This window comes from Dendrobates tinctorius, unplaced genomic scaffold (assembly GCF_039654945.1).
Source record: "Dendrobates tinctorius isolate UK_male_01 unplaced genomic scaffold, ASM3965494v1 ptg000309l, whole genome shotgun sequence".
Classification (NCBI taxonomy): Eukaryota; Metazoa; Chordata; class Amphibia; order Anura; family Dendrobatidae; genus Dendrobates; species Dendrobates tinctorius.
In genome coordinates this window covers 102,612-125,284 of record NW_027361976.1, presented here as the reverse complement: position 1 = coordinate 125,284, position 22,673 = coordinate 102,612, and the positions used below count along the sequence as shown (strand labels likewise).

The window sequence follows — 22,673 nt, the reverse complement described above, 5'->3', positions numbered from 1 at the left end:
AGTCAGGTTTTTGAGCAGAAATTGTCTGCTACGTGTGCACTTAGCCTAAGGGTATGTGCACACGTAAGCGTTTTTACCGGCAAAAACACTTCAAAAATGCTTAAAAGAAGCATCCCATTCATTTTAATGAATTCTGCACTTTTTGTGCATATGATGCATTTTTTTCCACAAAAAAATGCATTGCGGTAAAAACGTAGCATGCTCATTAATTTCGCGGAAAAATCCACATTTCTAACTATTTTCTATGAGACTGGGAACGCTCCGGAAAAAACGCATAAAAAAAGTTCACTTTTTATGCAAAAATGCACGTTTTCTGGGAAGAAGTCCGGTTTTCAGTCAGGAATTTTCTGCATATGTGGGTACATAGCCTAAGAGCATTGATGGCGCTTCTTAGTGTATCACTGCAATATTCTTCTACATCGTGGATCCCAAATAATTCAAAGAATGTCTTTGTTTTACTTGTAACAAAATTGCTGAGGTCTTTTCCTTCAAAAACTAGGTTTTTACCTTCCAAACGTTTCAGTTTCTTTTTCTTTTCAGGTTTCATTCTTAAGTTTTCAAACATCTTCTCCTTCTCAGCCTGACCGATACGTTCACCAAAGATGCCAATCCTGTTAGTTTCTGACAGATACCAAATGTGTCTCTAAGGCTGGAGTCACACATAGCGACTCACCAGCGATCCTGACAACAATATCAATGTGTCAGGATCGCTGGTGAGTCGCTATGTGATCGCTGGTGAGCTGTCAAACAGACAGCTTCACCAGCGATCAGCACAGCGACGCCCAGTGTCGCTGTGCACGTTAGTAACCAGCGCGCTGATGCAGGAAGCTGGTAACTAACATACACATCGGGTATCCAAGGGACGTGCGTCCCTAGATACCCGATGTGTACGTTAGTTACCAGCTCCCTGTATCAGTGCGCTGGTAACTAATGTACACATCGGGTATCTAAGGAATGCACGTCCCTTGGATACCCGATGTGTACATTAGTTACCAGCAGATCGCTGGTCTCCTGCCTGTCACACGCAGCAATGCGTGGTGGCCAGCCTGAGACCAGCGACCAAAAAAAAGTCCTGGCCTTTCCTGCAGCGATCAGCGATACCAGCAGGGGGGCCGGTCGCTGATCACTGTCACACACAGCGATCTCGCTGGTGAGTTCGCTGTTGTGACACAAAAATTGTGACTCAGCAGCGATCTCGCTAGCGGGATCGCTATGTGTGATGGGGCCTTTAGCGTCTGTGAAGGCTCTTTCTCTGACATCTTTATCTGGATAATATTGCAAAGCTGTAGCATCTCCAAATCATTCTTTGGAGCCCATCATCTTACAATTGCCTCGTGCCAAAAGCGGACATATATCAGACAGACTAAACGTCCTACTTTTCTTATTCCTTTCAATTCGGTATTAGACATATGCAATTGTGTAGTGAATAGCACAATTTTGAGTACATATATGGCCTTTGCCATCCACCTTGCTTCAGTCAGAGCCCCTGGAACCCTAAATTCAAAATTGTTTTCATCCCAACCTCCAAGATATAGAAGTGATAGTTATAATAGCTCTTTGTAATCTTCTCTTGGATGACTGCCATCTTTCAAGACATTGTTGAGGTAGTCCACCATTTTCACACGTTGTTCTTCATTTTCAACCGGAATTCTGCCGGAGACACACTGACTCTAATGCAATCCCCCTTTGTGTACAAGGACTTCTGTTTAACTTCTGCTTTTTATAGCACCTTTAAAAATCCAGTTTTGTTTTTATTTCCTGCATCCTTGTTCAAAAAAAAGAAAATTGAAAAGCTATGGAGAGGATAATAAAAGCTGCTAAATGGGAACAAGAGTATGAATCTGTTTTAGGAAAGAAAAGAAAGGGGAAATATTGATTATTCGACACCGAGGCCATATTCAGATTGTCTGCTCTGCACTGAAGTCCCCCCCCCCAAAAACAACATAAGGCTAGTAACCCAGCTATTAGGAAACCCCTTTTCTAGGTGGCAGGAGACATTTGTGCAGACTGTGGATTTTCTATATGCAGTATGATCTTTGTCATGCTGAGTTGTTACACAATTTTGTCTAAAAAGTCACATTTTGTAAGAGGTAAAAACGTGCTGCAAAATCCACAGGAAATTTGTGCCATGTCCAAATGTGGCATAAAAAGTGTCAATAAGAGGATAGTGTGATATATTGTCATTTTTCTGGCCTATGTAAAGTTGCTATATTTTAAGATTTGCATGAAAAAAAACAAAAATATACAGTGGCATGCAAAAGTTTGGGCACACCTGGTCAAAGTTACTGTTATTATGAACAGTTAAGCAAGTTGAAGATGAAATTATCTCAAAAAGGCCTAAAGTTAAAGATGACACATTTCCTTTGTATTTTAGTCCGGAAAAAAAATACTGTCTTTTTTTCATTTTAAATTGCAATGCAAGAGTTTGGGCACCCTTGGAGATTTGTGTGCTCAGAAAACTCTGGAGTTGTGGTACTTTGTTCTGCTGTTCAGAGACACCTGCACAAATATGGCCTTCATGGAAGAATCATCACAAGAAAACCTCTCCTGCATCCTTGCCATAACAATCCTTGTGGATAAAGCAGCACACGAGAGTGTTTCTTTAATTTCCTTGTGATGGTGAATAAAAACTAAAAGCACTTGTTCCTTGGAAGGGAGTCAAGCTCCCAAAAATTCACCACCAGGCACCTTTTCAAGTAACCAAATTCCCTTTCTAGAACTCATTTTCAGTTTAACTACCTGCAAAACATAATAGAAACACAACATACACATTGGTGTGATGTCGATGATACATTTTCATGAATTTCAGTACTTTCAGATAAAAGTGATCAAAGTGTGCAACCCCTAAATATTAATCGATTTAGCTAAAATTTTTACATGGATCTTTTAGATGACTTAGACCAAGTATTCAAGCAAAGTCATATGAAAATCATAACTTCAGAAAAATGAAACACCCTACTATACACAGGTACTAATCCCCATATATCACCATTATTACCTCATATACTATATACACACAGTGATGATCACTATACACAGTTAGTGGACCCTGTATATCACCATTATTACCTCATATACTATATACACACAGCACTGATCACTATACACAGGTACTGGACCCCATATATCACCATAATTACCTCATATACTATATACACACAGTGCTGAAAAATATACACAGGTACTGGACCTTGTATATCATCATTATTACCTCATATACTATATACACACAGTGCTGAAAAATATACACAGGTACTGGACCCTGTATATCACCATTATTACCTCATATACTATATACACACAGCACTGATCACTATACACAGGTACTGGACCCCATATATCACCATAATTACCTCATATACTATATCCACACAGTGCTGAAAAATATACACAGGTACTGGACCTTGTATATCATCATTATTACCTCATATACTATATACACACAGTGCTGAAAAATATACACAGGTACTGGACCCTGTATATCACCATTATTACCTCATATACTATATACACACAGCACTGATCACTATACACAGGTACTGGACCCCATATATCACCATAATTACCTCATATACTATATACACACAGTGCTGAAAAATATACACAGGTACTGGACCCTGTATATCACCATTATTACCTCATATACTATATACACACATCACTGATCACTATACACAGGTACTGGACCCCATATATCACCATAATTACCTCATATACTATATACACACAGTGCTGAAAAATATACACAGGTACTGGACCCTGTATATCACCATTATTACCTCATATACTATATACACACAGTGCTGAAAAATATACACAGGTACTGGACCCTGTATATCATCATTATTACCTCATATACTATATACACACAGTGCTGAAAAATATACACAGGTACTGGACCCTGTATATCACCATTATTACCTCATATACTATATACACACAGCACTGATCACTATACACAGGTACTGGACCCCATATATCACCATAATTACCTCATATACTATATACACACAGTGCTGAAAAATATACACAGGTACTGGACCTTGTATATCATCATTATTACCTCATATACTATATACACAAAGCACTGATCACTATACACAGGTACTGGATCCCATATATCAACATTATTACCTCATATACTATGTACACACAGTACTGATCCCTATATATTGTAAGGGAGGGAGAGGACTGTAGTCGTGACTTGAATTACTGCAGCATCTATGTCCAGTCCTTCCCCTACAGAAAACTGTACTCTTCTCTTCAGCGTACCTGCATCTCCAAATTTAGCTTCCTCTGGGCATTTCCCAGGCGACGACGGTCCCTCTTCCATGCGATCCCCAGCAATGAAGACACAGTTTAAGTTAACATTAACATTTTCTTTCCTGAATACTTCACACGTTACATCCACAGTTGGTACATTGTGACATTTACTTGTTTCCTCATCTTTCCCTTTCTGGCTGTCGCTTCTGTGCAGTACATGCCTGGACCGAACCTTCCTAGACTGCTCCCTAGTTCCATCCTGGCCTGACCTCCCCATGATGACAATTACTTCTGCCTGTTTCTACCCAGACTCGAAATCATGAGACACCAGGTTTGATTGCCTCTAGCAAAGCATCTGGCCCGTCTGTACCGATCTCGTCGAAGCTTCAGCTTCCTTTATCTCCTCAGTCCAACTGACTCCTGCCCTAAAATCATCTGCCCAGGCGATAAGTCACCACATCTTTCCTGTTCTGGCCCTCTGCTATGACACACAGTAGCCGTGAGTAACATGGGCTGCAGCACTTTAACGTTGCTTGGCTGCCAAGCTATCCAGGCCTATAGCCCATGTGGACACTAGGGCACCCTGGTCCCGTCTGACTTAACATCCTAAAAACTTCTCTCTTACTACCCGGCAGCCCCATCCTACAATTAACCTTTTATAAACATCCTATCAGCTATACCTATAAGGCCCACTAGTATGCCCCATCTAGTGACCCACAACTGAACTACACTTACCCTAAACAGTGCGCCGAAACAGTGGTTCCCCCCACATATCAGTTATCATCGTACTCAGTACAAATTGCACAATAACTTTTGCAGTCCAATTTCTCCTGTTACCCTTGGTAAAATAAAAAAATTGGACCTGAAGTAATCTTTTTGTGAAAAAAAAGTTAAATGTTCATTTTTTTTAAACATTCAAAATATTCCTGTGAAGCACCTGAAGGGTTAATGAACTTCTTGAATGTGGTTTTGAGCACCTTGAGGGTTGCAGTTTTTAGAATGTCAGTTTTGGGTATTTTCTATCATATAGACCCCTCAATGTGACTTCAAATGTGATGTGGTCCCTAAAAAAAATGATGTTGTAAAAGTGAGAAATCTCTGGTCAACTTTTAACCCTTATAACTTCCTAACAAAAAAAAATGTTGGTTCCAAAATTGTGCTGATGAAATGTAAACATGTGGGAAATGCTACTTATTAAGTTTTTTGTGAGCCATATCTCTGTGATTTAAGGGCATAAAAATTCAAATTTGGAAAATTGCTAAATTTTCAAAATTTTCACCAAATTTCCATTTTTTTCACAAATAAACGCAAGTTATATGAATGAAATTATACCATTAACATGAAGTACAATATGTCACGAGAAAAACAATGTCAGAATCACCGGGATCCATGGAAGCATTCCAGAGAATTGTAAAAGTGCTGCATCTAGATGGCAGGCTGCATGGTTGCATGATGCGACCACACAGCCTGTTATCTAGCAGAGAAACTGAGCACCGTATTCTAAGTTCTAAGTGTCTCCCTGTGAACTCGTATTCTCTATCTGAGGGAACCGCAAGCGTTAGAAAGTTCTCCTGCTCGCAGTGCCGTCAGGCAGGTCCTGCGAGTTCACAGCCAATTAATTCACTTCACCTATGTGACGTCAGTGCAAGTGCCTTGGGAAAATTGTGATTCTCCAAGACTTTGAGGACTCTACAAAGATTGTGAGCAGGGATGATGCCATAATCAGCGCAACGATGCCGCTTCTGTGCCTATTAAAGGGAATCTGTAACCTGGTTTTGGCAGGCTATTTAAATGAGGTCTGTCTGGTCCGATGGGTGGTGTTTCGGATCTTTGCCGCCTCCCCATCCTTGGCCGCCATTTGCAGTTTTTTCATGAATAGGAGTAGGCGTCCGCCATCTTTCGCGTGTGCGCTAAGCATTCTTGGCTCGCGCATGCGCAGTATGCTTTGCCCAACTGCGGGAAAAGCCGAAAAGCCTTACTGCGCATGTGCTGGTTTACTAGGCCCCGGGACACAGCAAAATACTTCCGGGGCTTAATCATCGCACATGCAGTAAGGCTTTTTGGCTTTGCCCGCAGTTGGGCAAAGCATACTGCGCGTGCGCGAGCCAAGAATGCTTAGCGCACGCGCAAAAGATTGCGGACACCTACTCCTATTCATGAAAAAACTGCGGACGGCGGACAAGGATGGGGAGTTAGCAAAGATCCGAAACACCGCCCTTCGGACCGGAAAGAGTTCATTTAAATAGCCCGCCAAAACCAGGTGACAGATTCCCTTTAAAGCAGTCGCTGCTTACAATTAAACATGAAGTTATGCATGCGGACTAGGTGGAGACAGAGGAAGAAATGAAACAGGGAATTACTTCTCAGCCCAGCCATATCTCTTCTGCTCAGCATGGATTGGGCAACAAGAAGGAGGAGGAACAGGAGTTGGTTGCTAGCACAACGTGCTATGTGGATGGGCTGAGGACACATTATTTTTCCTGTATGCTCCAAATTCTCTTTGATTTTGAATGTTTTATAGTCAGTCCTTAAAGTGGAGTAGAAGTGTGATACCATTATCCTCAGCAGAGATCTGGAAGTCAGAGATGCTTAGGGAATGTGCACACGTTGCCCATTCATGTGCGGATGTTTCCACGCGGAATCTGCAGAATCCGCAGGTAAAATGACCTGCATTTTACCTGCGGATTTGGCCAGCGTTTTTACACCTGCGGATTCCTATAATGGAATGGGTTTAAAAACGATGCAGAATCTGCACAAAGAATTGACATGCTGCGGAAAATAAACCGCTGCGTTTCCGCACGGAATTTTCCGCAGCATGTGCACAGCATTTTTTTTTTCCATTGGTTAACATTGTACTACTGTATTCTCTGGCGAATCCGCAGCGGATCTGCAGGGCCAAATTCGCTGCAGATCTGCACAGGAATCCTCAACGTGTGCACATACCCTTACAGAGGTCTCCCTCATGTTTTTCCACCCATTTCAATATTTTTATGTGAATATGTGGTGTCCGGGTGAGGTAGAGATTAATTAATGAAGGCAGCGGTAACTTACGCCCATCTTTGGCCAGGTGGAACGCATGCATTCCATCTCAGGCGGAAGTGGGAGGTTCCTTGCCGCAGTGACATCAAGACTGGATGCACAAACGAATCCCTGCACCAATGAATTCAGTAAATACAGTAGGGTGGGCAGGACTTCACCGCAGGGATTAATCTCTACCTCACAAGGACACCACATGTTCACATAGTCTTTTTCAGATTAGTCGGTGGGTATTTTAAACAATTATGAGCCTCTCCATTTGAGCACGCTCCCGCAAGAAGAATCACCCCGAAACATGCGTTGGGGTGGGAGACGCAGCAACATTTGGCTCACAACCCAGGTACAATGTACTTATAGTATGCACCTTATTTTATGTGGTCTTGATCTGTAGTCCGGAACTGACAGTATGCTATATGAGATTATATGGTATATTTACTTTGCTGTATTCCTTGCAGATAAAGACTATTGATTTAATTAGTGTTTACATATTTGTTTACATGCATTGAGGCACTTTATGACTACTTTGTAATTACTTGTTTACACACATGGGGAATTAGTTATGTTTGCTTTAGCATAAGCTGTAGGCAGCCTCTTTTAATATTCCATGGTCATATGCACCTGTGAGTGAATGTTATGAAAGGCCAGTTGTCCTACATTAATCCATTTGGTGCTGCTATCATTGTGAGATATATCTCAGCATTTGGATTCTGCCAATTTTACATCATATTTATTCAGCCAAGATTCATATGACCAATATAACCACCCAGCCTATACAATTCTGTGTGTAACCTAGAAAAGGTTGGCAGTCCACTGTTGTGCCTTTTAGTCTGACATGAGGTATCCATTTTTATCTATTATTTTTTTTCTTGTTAATGTATCACTAAAGTTTGGTTTTGTTGTATACATTTCTTGTTCCCTGTTCTTTGGGCTCTGGTAAATAGTTTGACATGGAGTGCAACCTAGGCTATGTGCCCACGTAGCGTTTCTGATGCAGAATATTCCTGAGCGGAAACGCACACCCTATTCCCGGGAAAACGCATGCGTTTTACGAAGCGCTTTTGTAAGCGTTTTTGACGCTTTTGTTAAGCGTTTTATCATGTGTTTTCCTATGCGTTTTTGCAATACAATTGAATGTATGCGGAAATGCACGCGTTTCCGCAAAATTAATGAACATGCTGCGGTTTTTCCGCTTAGCGTTTCCGCAGCGGAAAAACCGCACCATTAGCACAGCATGTGCGGATTCCATTGTTTCCATGGGATGCTTTTCTTAAGCATATCCGCAGCAGAAACGCGCGTCTAAAAGCGCTGCGGAAACGCTTAAAAAACGCAACATGGGCACACAGCCTTATAGTTAAGGTTGTTTATGGACTAATATTTATGCGTAATTCTATACTAGGCAGGGACTGAACAATGTGTTCTAACACAGGCCCAGTTAAAAAGTATCTCGTCCTTGGAAAAGCTGCTCCAAACCAGTAAAAGAGAAACATGCTTTAGGCAAGCTATGAATTGCCAGAATACAAGTTGTACCTGATAGAACTTGCAATTTATATTAGGTAGATGAGTGTTCCTACACTCTTGACCTTCTTTCCTTATTTAGAACTACATTATCATTCATTCCTACTCCTCTGTCCACCAGGATTTATTTTCATAAACGAGTTTAGCATAATTCTGTTACCACTAAATTCATGTTATTTATAATGATGTTAAAAGGAATCTATCACTAGATTTCTGCTAATACATCTGAGAGCAGCATGACGTAGGGGCAGACACCCTGATTCCAGGAAAGTGTTACTTACTGGGCTGTTTGTTGCAGTGTTGATAAAATTGTTGTTTTCTCTGTTGCAGATCCAGCAGTTCTCTCAATGCTGAGCTCTTTAACCCCGCCCACACCATTGATTGGCAGCTTTCTGTGTACATTGGGCATAGGCAGAAAGCTGCCAATCTGTGGTGTGGGCAGGGTTATACAGAACTCATGAATATAGAGGACTAACTGGCAACAGGCTTGCTTGTCCTTTAATGATCTTCTGCTGATAAAATGGTGATTTTATCAAAACTACAGAAAGTAGCCCAGTAAGTGACACATCGCTAGAATCAGGGTTTCTGATTAAACATGCTGCTTTCAGATTAGGGGGAAAACCTGGTAACAGATTCCCTTTAAGCAGAACTGTATCAATAAGAACATAGAAGCTTCGAAGCCAGTACAGAAAATATACATCATCATTGGTCAACCATTGAAAGAGCTTAATGTGACAAGAAAAGCTATCACTTGCCCTGTTATTACATGTTGGGAGGTCAAATATACACCGACAGAACAGTGAATATTGATCTGTGTGCAGCTATATAATGCATTGTATATTTTTTTTACATTACATTATTTCTTCCAATTTGTTCAATAAGTAGATGCTCCTCACAAACTCCTTACAATAATCAGGATCATCCTGTTTTCCTTTATTGCAGCCTTTTTGAGACCCTGCAATCTTTGTTCTGGTCAGTGTTTGGTCTTCTGAACTTATATGTCACCAACGTGAAAGCACGTCATGAATTCACAGAGTTTGTTGGTGCCACGATGTTTGGAACGTACAACGTGATATCTTTGGTTGTCTTACTCAATATGTTGATAGCCATGATGAATAACTCTTACCAGCTGATTGCCGTGAGTACCATTTTCTTTTCCTTTTGTTTCTCAATTAAAATTTGTGTGTTAGACTTTCCTGCACCCTCTACTACTACACCTCTGCTTACAATTTCATAAAATGGCAAAAGTTATTCAGTACAAATATAATATTAAAAACATAGCGAACATTGCATCTACATAAGATGTATATGTAGTTTCTCAGTCTATAGTTCACCTACATCCATTTGGTACCTAATTTTAGGCATTGTGCACGCCAGTCCTAATGAAGGGGTCTCTGGAGTAAGATGCGCCTAATTCTTTAAGTGGCACACAGGGGAACTTTTAATAAATTTGACACGTTCTGTCCTGCCTCTGCGCCTCCCTAGCACTCCCAATTTTGGTGGAGTTATTTCAAACTGTCGAAAAAACCCCAAAAGTCGTACAATTTTTTTTCGCAACTCTGCATTGCAGAAACATTTTGACACTTTTCAAAGTCTTTTACACCAGTTTTCTCACTTAAAAGCTTTGATTAATTGGCCCCGATCCCTTTCACTTAAATAACTATTTACATAGAATGTAATATCAGTAAGTAGAAATTTTAGAACCTTGCAATTTACTAGTCTATAAAAGTTTCTATGAATGTTAATATACAGTGGGGGGAAAAGTATTTAGTCAGCCACCATTTCTGCAAGTTCTCCCACTTAAAAAGATGAGAGAGGCCTGTAATTAACATCATCGGTAGACCACAACTATGAGAGTCAAAATGTGAAAACAAATCCAGAAAATCACTGTAACAGCGTGTCCCTCCCCCAGCCTGTGTTCCTGGACTGTAATGTAATCAGCCCTAGGTCCATTTCACTTGTGCTGCATCTAGTGGGGGATTCTGACTTTGTTCTTCTCAGCAAGGGACTCATCCAATGCACAAAACCTGTAGACAGACTGCAGATGGGGTTTCTGGAAGTACCTAATACTATGTTTAAGGGGGTGGGTGATGATATCAGCCCCCTTGTTGGGAAGAGATACTAAAGGGCCCTTTACACATAGCGATATCGCTAGCAATATCGCGAAAGTGTCACCGATTTTGTGACGCAGCAGCGATATCGCTACAGGTGATACTCACCTCTGACCGGCTCCCCCGCTGGCTATCGCTGATTGCGCGAGATTGTCCAGGTCCATTTCTCGTCGGCTGCTTCCTGCTGGCGCCGACTAGCGACGCGTGGACGCGGGCGGGAGGACGTCATCATCGCCGCGTCTGTTTGGCAGCTCACTAGCGACCATTTAGCGATGCACCAGCGATCCTGACCGGGTCATATCGTGGTCGGGATCGCTGGTGCATCGCTAAATGTAAAGGGGCCTTAAGAGTGGTAGGACAATAAGCCACATGTTCAGTTACTTAATGCTGTGTGCTTTGAAGGACAAGGATCTGCAGCTGTGGCTGGATCCTAGTATCATGCATGGAGATTGGAGATCATTTTGCCACATGGAATTGTGATGTCTCACCACCCTACTGGATTTTAGGACTGAATCTAAAGACTGTTGTGTGGTGACATGCGAAGGGCTGGGATCTTATGCTGAGGCGAGATGCTGGTGACCGTGTGTATTGTTAGAAGCTGCCACGTGGGACTGTGTTGTGTCCCTCATCTGCTGGATCCATTGAACTCATCCAAGGACTATTTCTATATTTCGCTGGCGTCGGATTACCGGGTGGCACCCCCAGATCTGCTCTCTGTGTGAACTCATTGTGGATTCATTGTGGACTCATTACAGACGCTGCAGAATTACCTTCATTTGTGTTGCCCCAGTTCCCTGTTCCAATAAATCTTGTTGGATTGTTTATCGGCCTGGTGTCTTTTTCTGCTTTGTCGCATACCCCGTCACAATTACCTTGTCTGATTTGGCAAGATTTATTTTGCAAATTATGGTGGAAAATAAGTATTTAGTCATTAGCAAAAGTTCATCTTGTAATGTCAGCCGCCCTGCAGCTTATATAGGGAGCAATTCTAATAAGAGAAGAATATTACTGTGTAGACAAATCGTACTATAAGCCTAGACCCTGTGTTGGGTCACTTATGCTGTAAATTGGCATCATGATGCAAATGGGATCTGATATTTATTTTAGCTTAGATTCCTATTAAGCAGAGCCCTATAATAAGTGAAAATGAGTAGACCTCAGCACCATCTGTCTTACAAATACCAGGGGTACATTGCCTAGCAGGTATCTTGTTACTTATAAAGGCACAGGCTGTCCTTAGCGTGTAAGGAGAGAAGGTGTGATTCAATGATCAACTTAGTATTGACATTTCACACTGAGAGGAAGTCAGGATAATTATATTGACGCTGCTTGCTGAAAACACAGCTCCCATATATCTTATTTAGTACATGTATTTCCTTTCCAGGATCTGGTCATGGCTTGTATAGACATAACATCAAATAAATCTCTATTTCTGCATGTCTTCATTTAATTACCTGACCTCGTTTGCATGAACAACCAAATAATACCTTTCTTTCCATTCTGCAGTAGGCATGTATTATAACATACGGACGTAGTGTTATTGGCGCACTTCCCGTACTCATTATTTGTTCGAGATCAGAATGACAGCTAAAACTGCAAAATAGTATTAGAACAAACTGTCTCTTTGGGGGGGAAAAAAAGAGAATAAATGATAAAGAAAAAATGAATATTTTTACAATCTCAGCATAATGTGTTCAATTGAAACGTGCCTATTGTGATGGTAATATCTATTGTTTCATGAATTTACTCCATAATGGACTAGTTCCCTGTAAGATAGAAAAGCTTTGGAAAATGTTATTTTCTCAACTCTCCAGCTTGTCCCCATGACACACAGATTTTTCGAAAAGTAACTAAAGTTTTAACTATTTTTTCAAATTATTTTTTTCATTTTTCAAGCAAGTTAATAATTGCTGATTATGGATGTCCAGGTCCTGAGACCCCTACCAATTCCTCGTAAAATCTCCAAAAAGTTCGCAGCTCATGGGACTCCCTGAAAAGCATACAGCTCCTTTCTGAGCATGCACACAGAGCAAGGTAGCATGAGCAAGTGAGCATAAGCTACAAAGCCTATTCTAACTATTCAATCCGTTCTCCACTTTGTGTGTGTGATAAGGAAGGAGCAGTTTGATGTCTCCTGAGCTGAGCACTTCTTGGTGGTCTTTTAAGTAATCAGTGTGGATCTGGGGACCTGGATCCTCATTGATCGGCAAGCAATTATGTTTTCCAGATATGATAAAGTTTAGCTAATCTTTATCTGTCACTGCAGAATATTTGCTGTTATGAATGTTGGCCTGTCACATTAAAAAAAGAGAAAAACAAGGAAACACAAATGTTAAAAGCAGTGTTGGTCAGAAACATCAGGATTCTTGACTGTTAAGAAAGTCATAAATCCAATAAAAATGCATTAAAGGCCTTTCCTGGTGTAGCAATGCCAGATAGGCTAGGATTAAAACCTAGCTCTGTAGGGTTTGATTAGTGCACCTGACTGGCCCTGCATATAAACAGGCTAGGTTTTCATCTAAGTCAGTCAGTTCAGGGAAGCTGACCAGACTGGATGTGTCCTGAAGCTGAAAAGAGAGACAAGCCAGAAGCCCTCTCTGAGAAGAGTCTGCACAAGCAATTTGCAGATAACTGCACGTATCAGTGTTTGCTATGGACAGTAGCTCTTTTGATAGACCAAGCTGGAACTAGCTCAGGCATGTATGAGTAGCCAGGGTCTGTTCTGTTTAGTTGGCAGCTGGAGAAGGCTAGGGATTTATGTTTGGGTGCTGTAGAAAGCAATAAAAACTGCATGAGTTTGGAGCAAAACTGCATTGCCTGTGTGAAGGGTACCTAATGCCTATTACCTATGAGATTGAGTGAAACCCTACACAGGTTATTGGGCACTAAAGTATTTTGCGCGAGGCAATGGGTTTAATTTAGTCTTATTGAGAGCTTTTTGCACTGAGGTGCTTGGGCTCCCTTTATGAAGTGTTTTGTCAGTATGTTGGCCTGTTTCAAAAGAAAAGTGAAATGTGAGCTGTTTTTTGTTTTTTTTTGTTTTCTTTTTGATTTGTCCAAATGGCATATTTTTGAGCCATGATATGTACTGGGTATTGCTGTAATCAAGGTAACTGTTGGCATCAACTGTTTTCAATAATCTGTAGGTTTATATTCCAATGTGAATTCCAGGAGAAACTGTGAAAGATGACAAGACCCGGTTACTGTTATTGAGGTGAAGTATGAAATTCTTCACATCACTCCAAGGTCTTTAAAGTATGCTTTTTTCTGAAATGCTCCAGTGTTTCAGAGATAAACATACATGGTTGAAACTACAACCAGGTTGAGATTCATGGTGCCCCCAAGTAACAGGTTCCCTTTATCTAACATCCGGCATCTGCTGGGCTTGGAAGCAGAGTGTTAAGCGCTCATGTCTGCTATGAGAAAGTTTATAATGGGGTATTATCATGTGGAGCTATAGATATAATAACCTGCATAGACAAAGCCTTTACTAACAGAATACTGGCTGCCTGTGGCCACCACTAGAGGGCATATAGGTGCTGACTGCATAAAGCTAATACATTGCACTCTAGAGATCAACATGCAAGAGGTACAATAAGGTCACAGCTTACTCTAGTGGTGGCTGCAGGCAGCTACAATTGGATTATTCCTGTCTCTACAAAGTGGATTTTGGGAGCTGTATCAAAGAAAATGGGGTCCAACAGCCATAAAGTTATATTCTGATCTTAAGTATCAGAAAATAAATGTTGACCCATGGTGTGAAAATGTGGATGTTCACTTCAAAGTGAAGTGAAGGCACCATCAGTGGCTGCTTGTTGGATGGAGAGGTGCAGGATGAGGAAAAGGCTTCAAGTTTCTCGACATCATCAAAAATAGCAGCTGTATAATTGCAAGTCAGGGTGTGTTCCTGGGAGTGCTGGTGATGTGGGCCAATCCTGTGCTGCAGACGCAAATGGGCAAAGTTGGGAGATCTGTGGATTGCACTGCCAAGAGTGTAGCAGACATGTTCCTGGGAGTGAGAGAGATGAGCAGCTGCAGGGTTTGAGCAGGGCATTGGGAGAGGCATGCAGGAGTGGTGCCTGTGACCAAGTGACATTAAAGGGAATCTGTCAGCAGGCTTTTGCTGCGTAATCTGAGAGCTGCATAATGTAGTGGCAGAGACCCTGATTCCCGCGATGTGTCACATACTGACATGCTTGATGTAGTTTTGATAGAAGCCCTGTATAACGCCGCCCAAACCACAGATTGGCAGTCTCCCGTGCATTGTCAGCAAATTGCCAATCAGTGGTGTGGGCAGAGTTACACAAATTAGCTGGACTACCTGGCACATGAGACCTAGCCCTGTAGTGATGATCTCCTGCTGATAAAACACTGTATTGATACTATAGCAAGATGCTAAGTGACAAATCACTCTGAATCTCTGCCCCTGAACTATGCTACTTTCAGATTAAATAATAAAATACTACTGACAGATTCCTTTTAACTCCTTTCTGACATCAGATGTACTATTCTGTCCATGTGCCCTGGGCCAATTTGATCATGGACGGAATAGTACGCCTCAGCGATCGGCCACGCACACGGGTGGTGTGCTGTCGATTACGGCCGGCTGTCTGCTGATTCTCACAGCTGACACCCGGCACTAAGTGCCAGCAGCGATCACATACCGCTCCCGGCACTTTAATCCCTAGAATACTGTGATTGAACAGCTCCTCTGCCTTTGGATCAGAGACCCCGTGGCGTGATGCAGGGACCCGATCACTGCCATGGTAACCCAATGTCGTCATGACAACATCCGGGTTACCAGAGCTAAGAAACTTCCTGGTCATGCATAGTGTTTGATCAGGAAGTCTCTGTGTCAGTGGACTGAGTGCAGCGCTGACATCTTCTATAGCATAGAAGCGATCAGCCTGCAAAAAATGATTGTCCCATAGTGGGACAAAGTGTAATAGTTAGAATAAAGTAAAAAAATATATATTTTAAATAATTGTAAATATTTGAATGAAAAAAAAATCTAAACAATTAAAGTACACATATTTGGTATCGCTATGTCTGTAATGACCTGACCTATAAAACTGTTCCACTTGTTATCCCCTTTACTGAACATCATAAAAAAGCAAACAAGGCAAAAAAAACAATGCTTTATCATCATACTGCGGAACAAAAAGTTGAATAACGCGATCAAAAAGACAGATATAAATAAACATGTTATCGCTGAAAACATCATCTTGTCCCGCAAAAAACAAGCTCCATCACCTGAAAAATAAACAAGTTATAGCTCTCAGAATAAAGCAATGCAAAAATTATTATTTCTTATATAAACTAGTTTTTATTGTATAAAAGCGCCAAAACATACAAAAAAGATATAAATGAGGTATTGCTGTAATCGTACTAACCCGAAGAATAAATCTGCTCTATCAATTTTACCACACGTGGAATGGTATAAACGCCCCCCCAAAAGAAATTAATGAATTGCAGGTTTTTGTTTGTTCATTCTGCCTCCCAAAGATTTGGAATAAAAAGCAATCAAAATATGCCATGTGCCCAAAAATGGTACCAATAAAAACATCAACTCATCCCACAAAAAAACAAGACCTCAAATGACTCTGTGGGCCAAAATTTGGAAAAATTATAGTTCTCAAAATATGGTGATGTAAAAATTATTTTTTGCAATAAAAAGAGTCTTTTTGTGTGTGACAGCTGCCAAACACAAAAAACCGCTATAACGCCTCTTTCACACATTTCGATATTTCCGGTACCGGAGGTGTCAGTGTCCATGTATGTAATACTTTCGGCACACGTGTGGCATGCATGTGCTACATCAGTACCACAAGGACGGGCACCAGGGAAGAAGTGTTACGGTGATCCGCACAAGCAGGGGAGAATGATGAGAGCCATGTGCAGCACCCAGCACCAGGGAACAGTGCTTACTTTAAGGCTATGTGCACACACTACGGATTGGTCTGCGGATTTTTTATCTGCGGAACCGCAGGTAAAATGACCTGCGGATTGGCCTGCGGTTTTCCATGCGGTTTATCATCTCTACAATGGTGGAGATGGTAAACCGCAGCAGAATCCGCAGAAAAGAATTGACAAGTCATTTCTTTCTGCGGATTCAAAACCGCAGCTTTTCCGCAGTTAAAAATCCGCAGGATGTGCACAGAAAATTGTTAATCCCATAGGATAACATGCTACAGCTACTATACACTGTCTGCAGAACTGCTGCGGCCAAAACCGCAGCGGAACCACAGCAAAACCACAGCGTGTGCACATAGCCTAACGCTTCTTCCCCGGTGCCGATGCGTTTCACATGGATGACATCCATGTGTGTTATGCATATACACGTGTGCTGGATGTTTTGTGGCCCATGCGGACATAAAAAAAAAAGGACATGTCAGCGTGTTTTGCCCACGGACATATGATCCGTGGAAACACACTGACATGTGCACAGACCCTTCACTTGAATAGCCAAATAGCGCACCGTTCCTCCCGAGTCTCTCCGCATGACTGCCCAATGGTATAAAATTCTGCGACACATCCATGGTGTCAATATGATCATTGCACCCCTAGATGAATTCATTGGGAGCTGTAGTTCGTAAAATGGGGTCACTTATGGGGGTTCTGCTGTTTTGGCACCTCATTGGCTCTCCCAGTGGGTCATGGCACCTACAAACCATAACAGTAAAATCTGGCGCTCCTTCCCTTCTGAGCTCTGCCATGTACCCAAACAGTGGTTTACCCCCCACATATGGGGTATCAGCGTACTCAGGACAAATTGCACAATAACTCTTGGGGTCCAATTTCGTCTGTTAGCCTTGTAAAAATAAAAAATTGGGGGCAAAAACATCATTTTTTGGAAAAAATATGATTTTTTTATTTTTACGGCCCTATGTTATAAACTTCTGGGAAGCATTTGGGGGTTCAAAGTCCTCACCACACATCTAGATAAGTTCCTTAGGGTGTCTAGTTTCCAGAATGTTGTCACTTGTGGGGTTTTCCACTGTTTAGGCACATCAGGGGCTCTCCAAACATGACATGGTAGCCAATCTGAACTCCAGCCAATTTTGCGTTGAAAAAGTAAAACAGCGCTTCTTCCCTTTCGAGCTCTGCCATGCGCCCAAACAGTGCTTTACCTGCATATATGGGGTATCAGCGTACTCAGGAGAAATTGCACAACAACTTTTGGGGTCCAATTTCTCCTGTTACCCTTGGTAAAATAAAAAAAATTGGATCTGAAGTAATTTTTTTGTGAAAAAGAGTTAAATGTTCATTTTTTTTTTAAACATTCCAAAACTTCCTGTGAAGCACCTGAAGGGTTAATAAACTTCTTGAATGTGGTTTTGAGTACCATCAGGGGTGCAGTTTGTAGAATGGTGTCACTTTTGGGTATTTTCTATCATATAGACCCCTTAAAGTGACTTCAAATGTGATGTGGTCCCTAAAAAAATGGTGTTGTAAAAATGAAAAAGCGCTGTTTAACTTTTAACCCTTTTAACTTCCTAACAAAAAAAGGTTTGCCTCCAAAATTGAGCTGATGTAAAGTAAACATGTGGGAAATGTTACTTATTAAGTATTTTATGTGGCATCTCTCTGTGATTTAATGACATGAAAATTCAAAGTTGGAAAATTGCAAAATCTCCAAATTTTTCGCCAAATTTCTGTTTTTTTCACAAATAAATGCAAGTCGTATCAAAGAAATGTTACCACTATCATGAAGTACAATATGTCAAGAGAAAATGTCAGAATCACCAGGATCCATTGAAGCGTTCCAGAGTTATTACCTCATAAAGGGACAGTGGTCAGAATTGTAAAAATTGGCCTGGCCATTAACATGCAAACCACCTTTGGGTGTAAAGGGGTTAAAGAAGCACTCCCATCAATGTTTTCATCCTCTTAATATATTGCAGTCATCATATTATATAGCACTGTGTACTTACAATTGCTCATTTTGCCTTTCTACCCAGTTAATTCTTCTCTTTTCCATTAGGTCTATGACAGCACGTGATTAAAAAATGACTAGCTGACAATTTAAATTTTTCCTACATCAGTCATGAGTCATTGCAAAAGTGTCTGGCAGGCAGGAAGGAGAAGTGGAGGAGCTGGGTCAGGAGTTGAATGGGGGAATGATGAGTGCAGGGACAAGAGACTTCCTGTTTCTACATAGAGAAAAGAAAAGAGTCGCTAGCTAGGTACAAAGGCAGAACTCCAGCCTCTGGTTACATTTGATGTGTGCAGTGGGAGTTGGGAGGTTTCCTATTGCATAAAGCAGGAAAGACGAGAGCGATGAGGGGCACATGATTACAGGTGATCTGTTACATAACTGAATGTTCAATGCCCGCAGTGTTTTATTATTTATAGCCTTGACCGGTACAGTTGATCCCCTGTCACTGGAATCCTTATCTTGGCAGGGATAGAGGATATTTACCCAGGATGTCAAAGTTCTAACAAACCCAGGAGCCTTCGCATCTGCACAGGTTTGTCTGGTGCCGACACCGATGCTGTTTTTCATAGATGCTTCTCTGCTTTCCTGTCGATCCAGGCAATGTGACATGTCTTATTCATACTTCCACTTGCCTACAACTACACTAGTTCCCTATGGGATGGAAAGAAAAGACAAGTAAAAATCTCAGGAGTTCGGATGTGGTCAACTTTTGTCCTCGTAGGAAAGCACAGAGTTATCTGCTAGGCTTGGTAAAGCAGCTATTTAGCAGAAGCCTTGTGTTCTTGTGGAGAGGTAAAAATCTACAGAAAATCAAGCAATAGATAAACTTTATGCAAATACAATCTCAAATTAAAAGAAATAATGTGTTGGAGTTTTCAGATTATCCAAGTGCAGACAAGTGAAAAAAGGGGAAAAAAAAGCCATCATCTCATCTCAATAGAAGTCAGAAAAGCAAATGGAAACACTGGGACAGATTTACTATTGCTCTTGTGCCTAATCGGTGTACGATTTAAAACAAAACTTTTAACAGTTTTTGTTTTGGACCTAATTATTAATGCATTTACACCAAAAAGTATGAAAGTCTACAACCAGTCATTTCTTTTGGCTTCAAAATTGGTTATGGCCAAACAATTGTCCAACATTTAGACATAGTCATCATAGTGAAAACCACTAATACGAGGTCTGAGTTGTCTTAAATAAATTTGGCATCTTTTTCAAGGCACCAAATTAATATACTATAATGCACCAAATTAACTATTAAACATTAAAGGCAGTCTGTTGTCACCTCCAAAATTTAAATTAAACAGGTCAAACATTAATGTAGGGGACTTTTCCAGCTTACAAATCATATACGTTTCAATGCTATAATTGCAGAAAAATTAGGGGAGCATCAATGCACCCTTGGCGTGGCCTATGACTTGGTGCGCCGTTACACCCTCTGATTTGCATATTATGGCCAATTTCTAACATTGACAGCGATCGCTTGGTAAGAGCAAGTGCTGTCTAAAATAAATCTCTGTTCCTGCGCTTGCACATTGACATTAGAGGAGCCCAGTGGAGCGTTCACAGTACCATTGAGACCAATCACACAATGCGCCTGTGGGCGCTCACTGACGACTGTCTGCAGCCACAAGTCATCAATCTGCAGTGCCCCCTTCACCTCGGTGGAACCGCTAGCTCACTACATTTTCCACGTGTATCAAGCGGCGGTCACAGAGAGTCAGGAGCCAGGCATGAGAGCGTACCCACAGCCACATTGTGTGCACGATCGCACAGACACTGAGCGCACCACGGGGTTTCTCGAATGTCAATGCTCTAGCGCAGAATCAGGGATGGAATTTAGACAGCGCTCATTCTTACCAAGTGAACATTGTAAATCAAGGCAAGGGACTGGCTATAATACGCAAATCGGAGGGAGAAACCATGCACCAAGCCATAGGCCACACCAAGGGTACACCAAAGCGCCCAAATTTGCATCTTATATAAAAGTAGATTTTTTTTTTACATTTGAAAAAATGATGTTAATATGTATATTCCTAGTATGATTTTTAGAAAAGCAACATTTTCTATATAAGCAGTTTATAAGCAGAAATTGTGAATATTTACTGAACTCTGTTTTTAGATTCAATCTTAATCTGAACATTTTTATTAGATCTATTTAACAACTGCAGTAAACTGTTTGGATTTAATATGTAAGAGACATGACTAGGTTCTTTGGGGCCACTGAGCAAATGTCTCTACCATGCATATAATGTGTGTTTATCCAGTACAATGGACCACATTCACAGACGGGAGCAGCTTGCTTACAGTTCAATAAATTAAAGAAATGTACCCAAACACATTTAATGGCCAGATGCATTTGTTTGATTTATTGAACTCCGGGCTTGGCGAATGCTTTTTGTTCTTCAGTATTTGATGCGGTGCCTAGAAGCACAGCATAATTGTACATCCTTCATGCGAACTTATTTGGGAATATTGTACTGTACATAAGCAGATGACATATCAGTGGTTCCAAAATAAAGTAGCAGAGAATTGGGGTCGGAGGTGGAACTAGCAGCAGAGGCAGTGCTATCTATAGTTATCTGTGTGCTAATTAAATAAAGTGTGGTTATGCAAGTAGGGCTGGAATACGGCATTAATGCCACCATACAAAGGATACATCCATGATACCACCAGTGATTACTACTGGATGATGGCCCTGTTAATCTCAGGTAACATCCTCTTACTGTAGGTGTCCTGTTTCCTTCTCTTCCTCCTCTCAGACTGCTGTGACAACTTCTCCTGATCTCTGCAGGGCTTTCTTCCAAGACATCTTTGGGCCCCTGCTTCTGCAGCTATTTCCAGCCTCTACCGCAACAAAAAAAATTTCAGATCCAGACCAGACCCCTTAATTGATTCACCTTAAAGGGAATATCAGCAGGGTGTTGATATGGGATCTAGGAGCACCATCAGAGTCCCTGATTCCAGCGATGTGTCATATACTGGACTCCTTTGTGCATTTTTGATAGAATCCCTGTTTTCTCTGTTGTAGATGTAGCAGTGCTCAGAATCATGAGCTCTGTATAATCCCGCCCTCCCCACTGATTGCAGCTTCCTGTGTACACTGTTAACAAACTGTCAATCAGTGTTGGGGACGGGGTTACACAGATTACCTGGACTGGCCTACACATGACACCTAGCCCTGCAGACTAGTAAGTGACACATCTCTTGACTCAAGCTCTCTACTTCTGCATTATGTGGATCTCAGCTTAGATACCAAAAACCTACTGACGGATTCATTATAAGTAATCTTCCCGTACATATGGATAAGACTTAAGAACATGGAAAATAAGATGCAGGAAAATGATGATGGCTATAGTACTTTTCACCCCTTAGCTCTCTAGCTGCTGTCGATCTATTACTGTCTAGAATAGCATATTCTGGGCTTGATAGTCTCAGAATGTCAGGAGTGATGGTTCTGCTGCAGGACTTCTATCACCTCAGATGTTCCGAGAGGATTACTCTCTACTTGCCCAGGCCATTAATTGTTTGTCAGTGGAGTGTCACGAGCTGCAGAGTGCCCCCTTACCAAACAGTAGAAACAAAAGCAGTATCTGTAAACTTAAGACTTAATTAACAATACCCTTATATCTCAGTAGATAATAAATTGTCTCTGATACTGCCCACTACTGACCTAAGAAAAAAAAAACTAATTACTTTATAATTACCCTTATGTCTCGGTAGTCAACAAATTATCTGACATGCTTCCAAGTGCACTGAAAGTGCAAAAGAAGTGCAGTTCCACAATTTTTTTTTTTAAACCATGTTCA

General features: G+C 41.2%; 1 protein-coding gene across 2 annotated transcripts in view; it reads left to right on the top strand.

The window, feature by feature from the left end:
* Nucleotides 1–22,673, top strand: part of LOC141073625 (short transient receptor potential channel 5-like) — a 624,006-nt gene that overhangs the window by 545,902 nt on the left and 55,431 nt on the right. For both annotated transcript variants that reach the window (XM_073560935.1, XM_073560934.1), the window contains one exon: nt 9,757–9,952. In XM_073560935.1, coding sequence (XP_073417036.1) covers nt 9,757–9,952 — 196 coding nt within the window. The remainder of the gene's footprint in view (nt 1–9,756; nt 9,953–22,673) is intronic.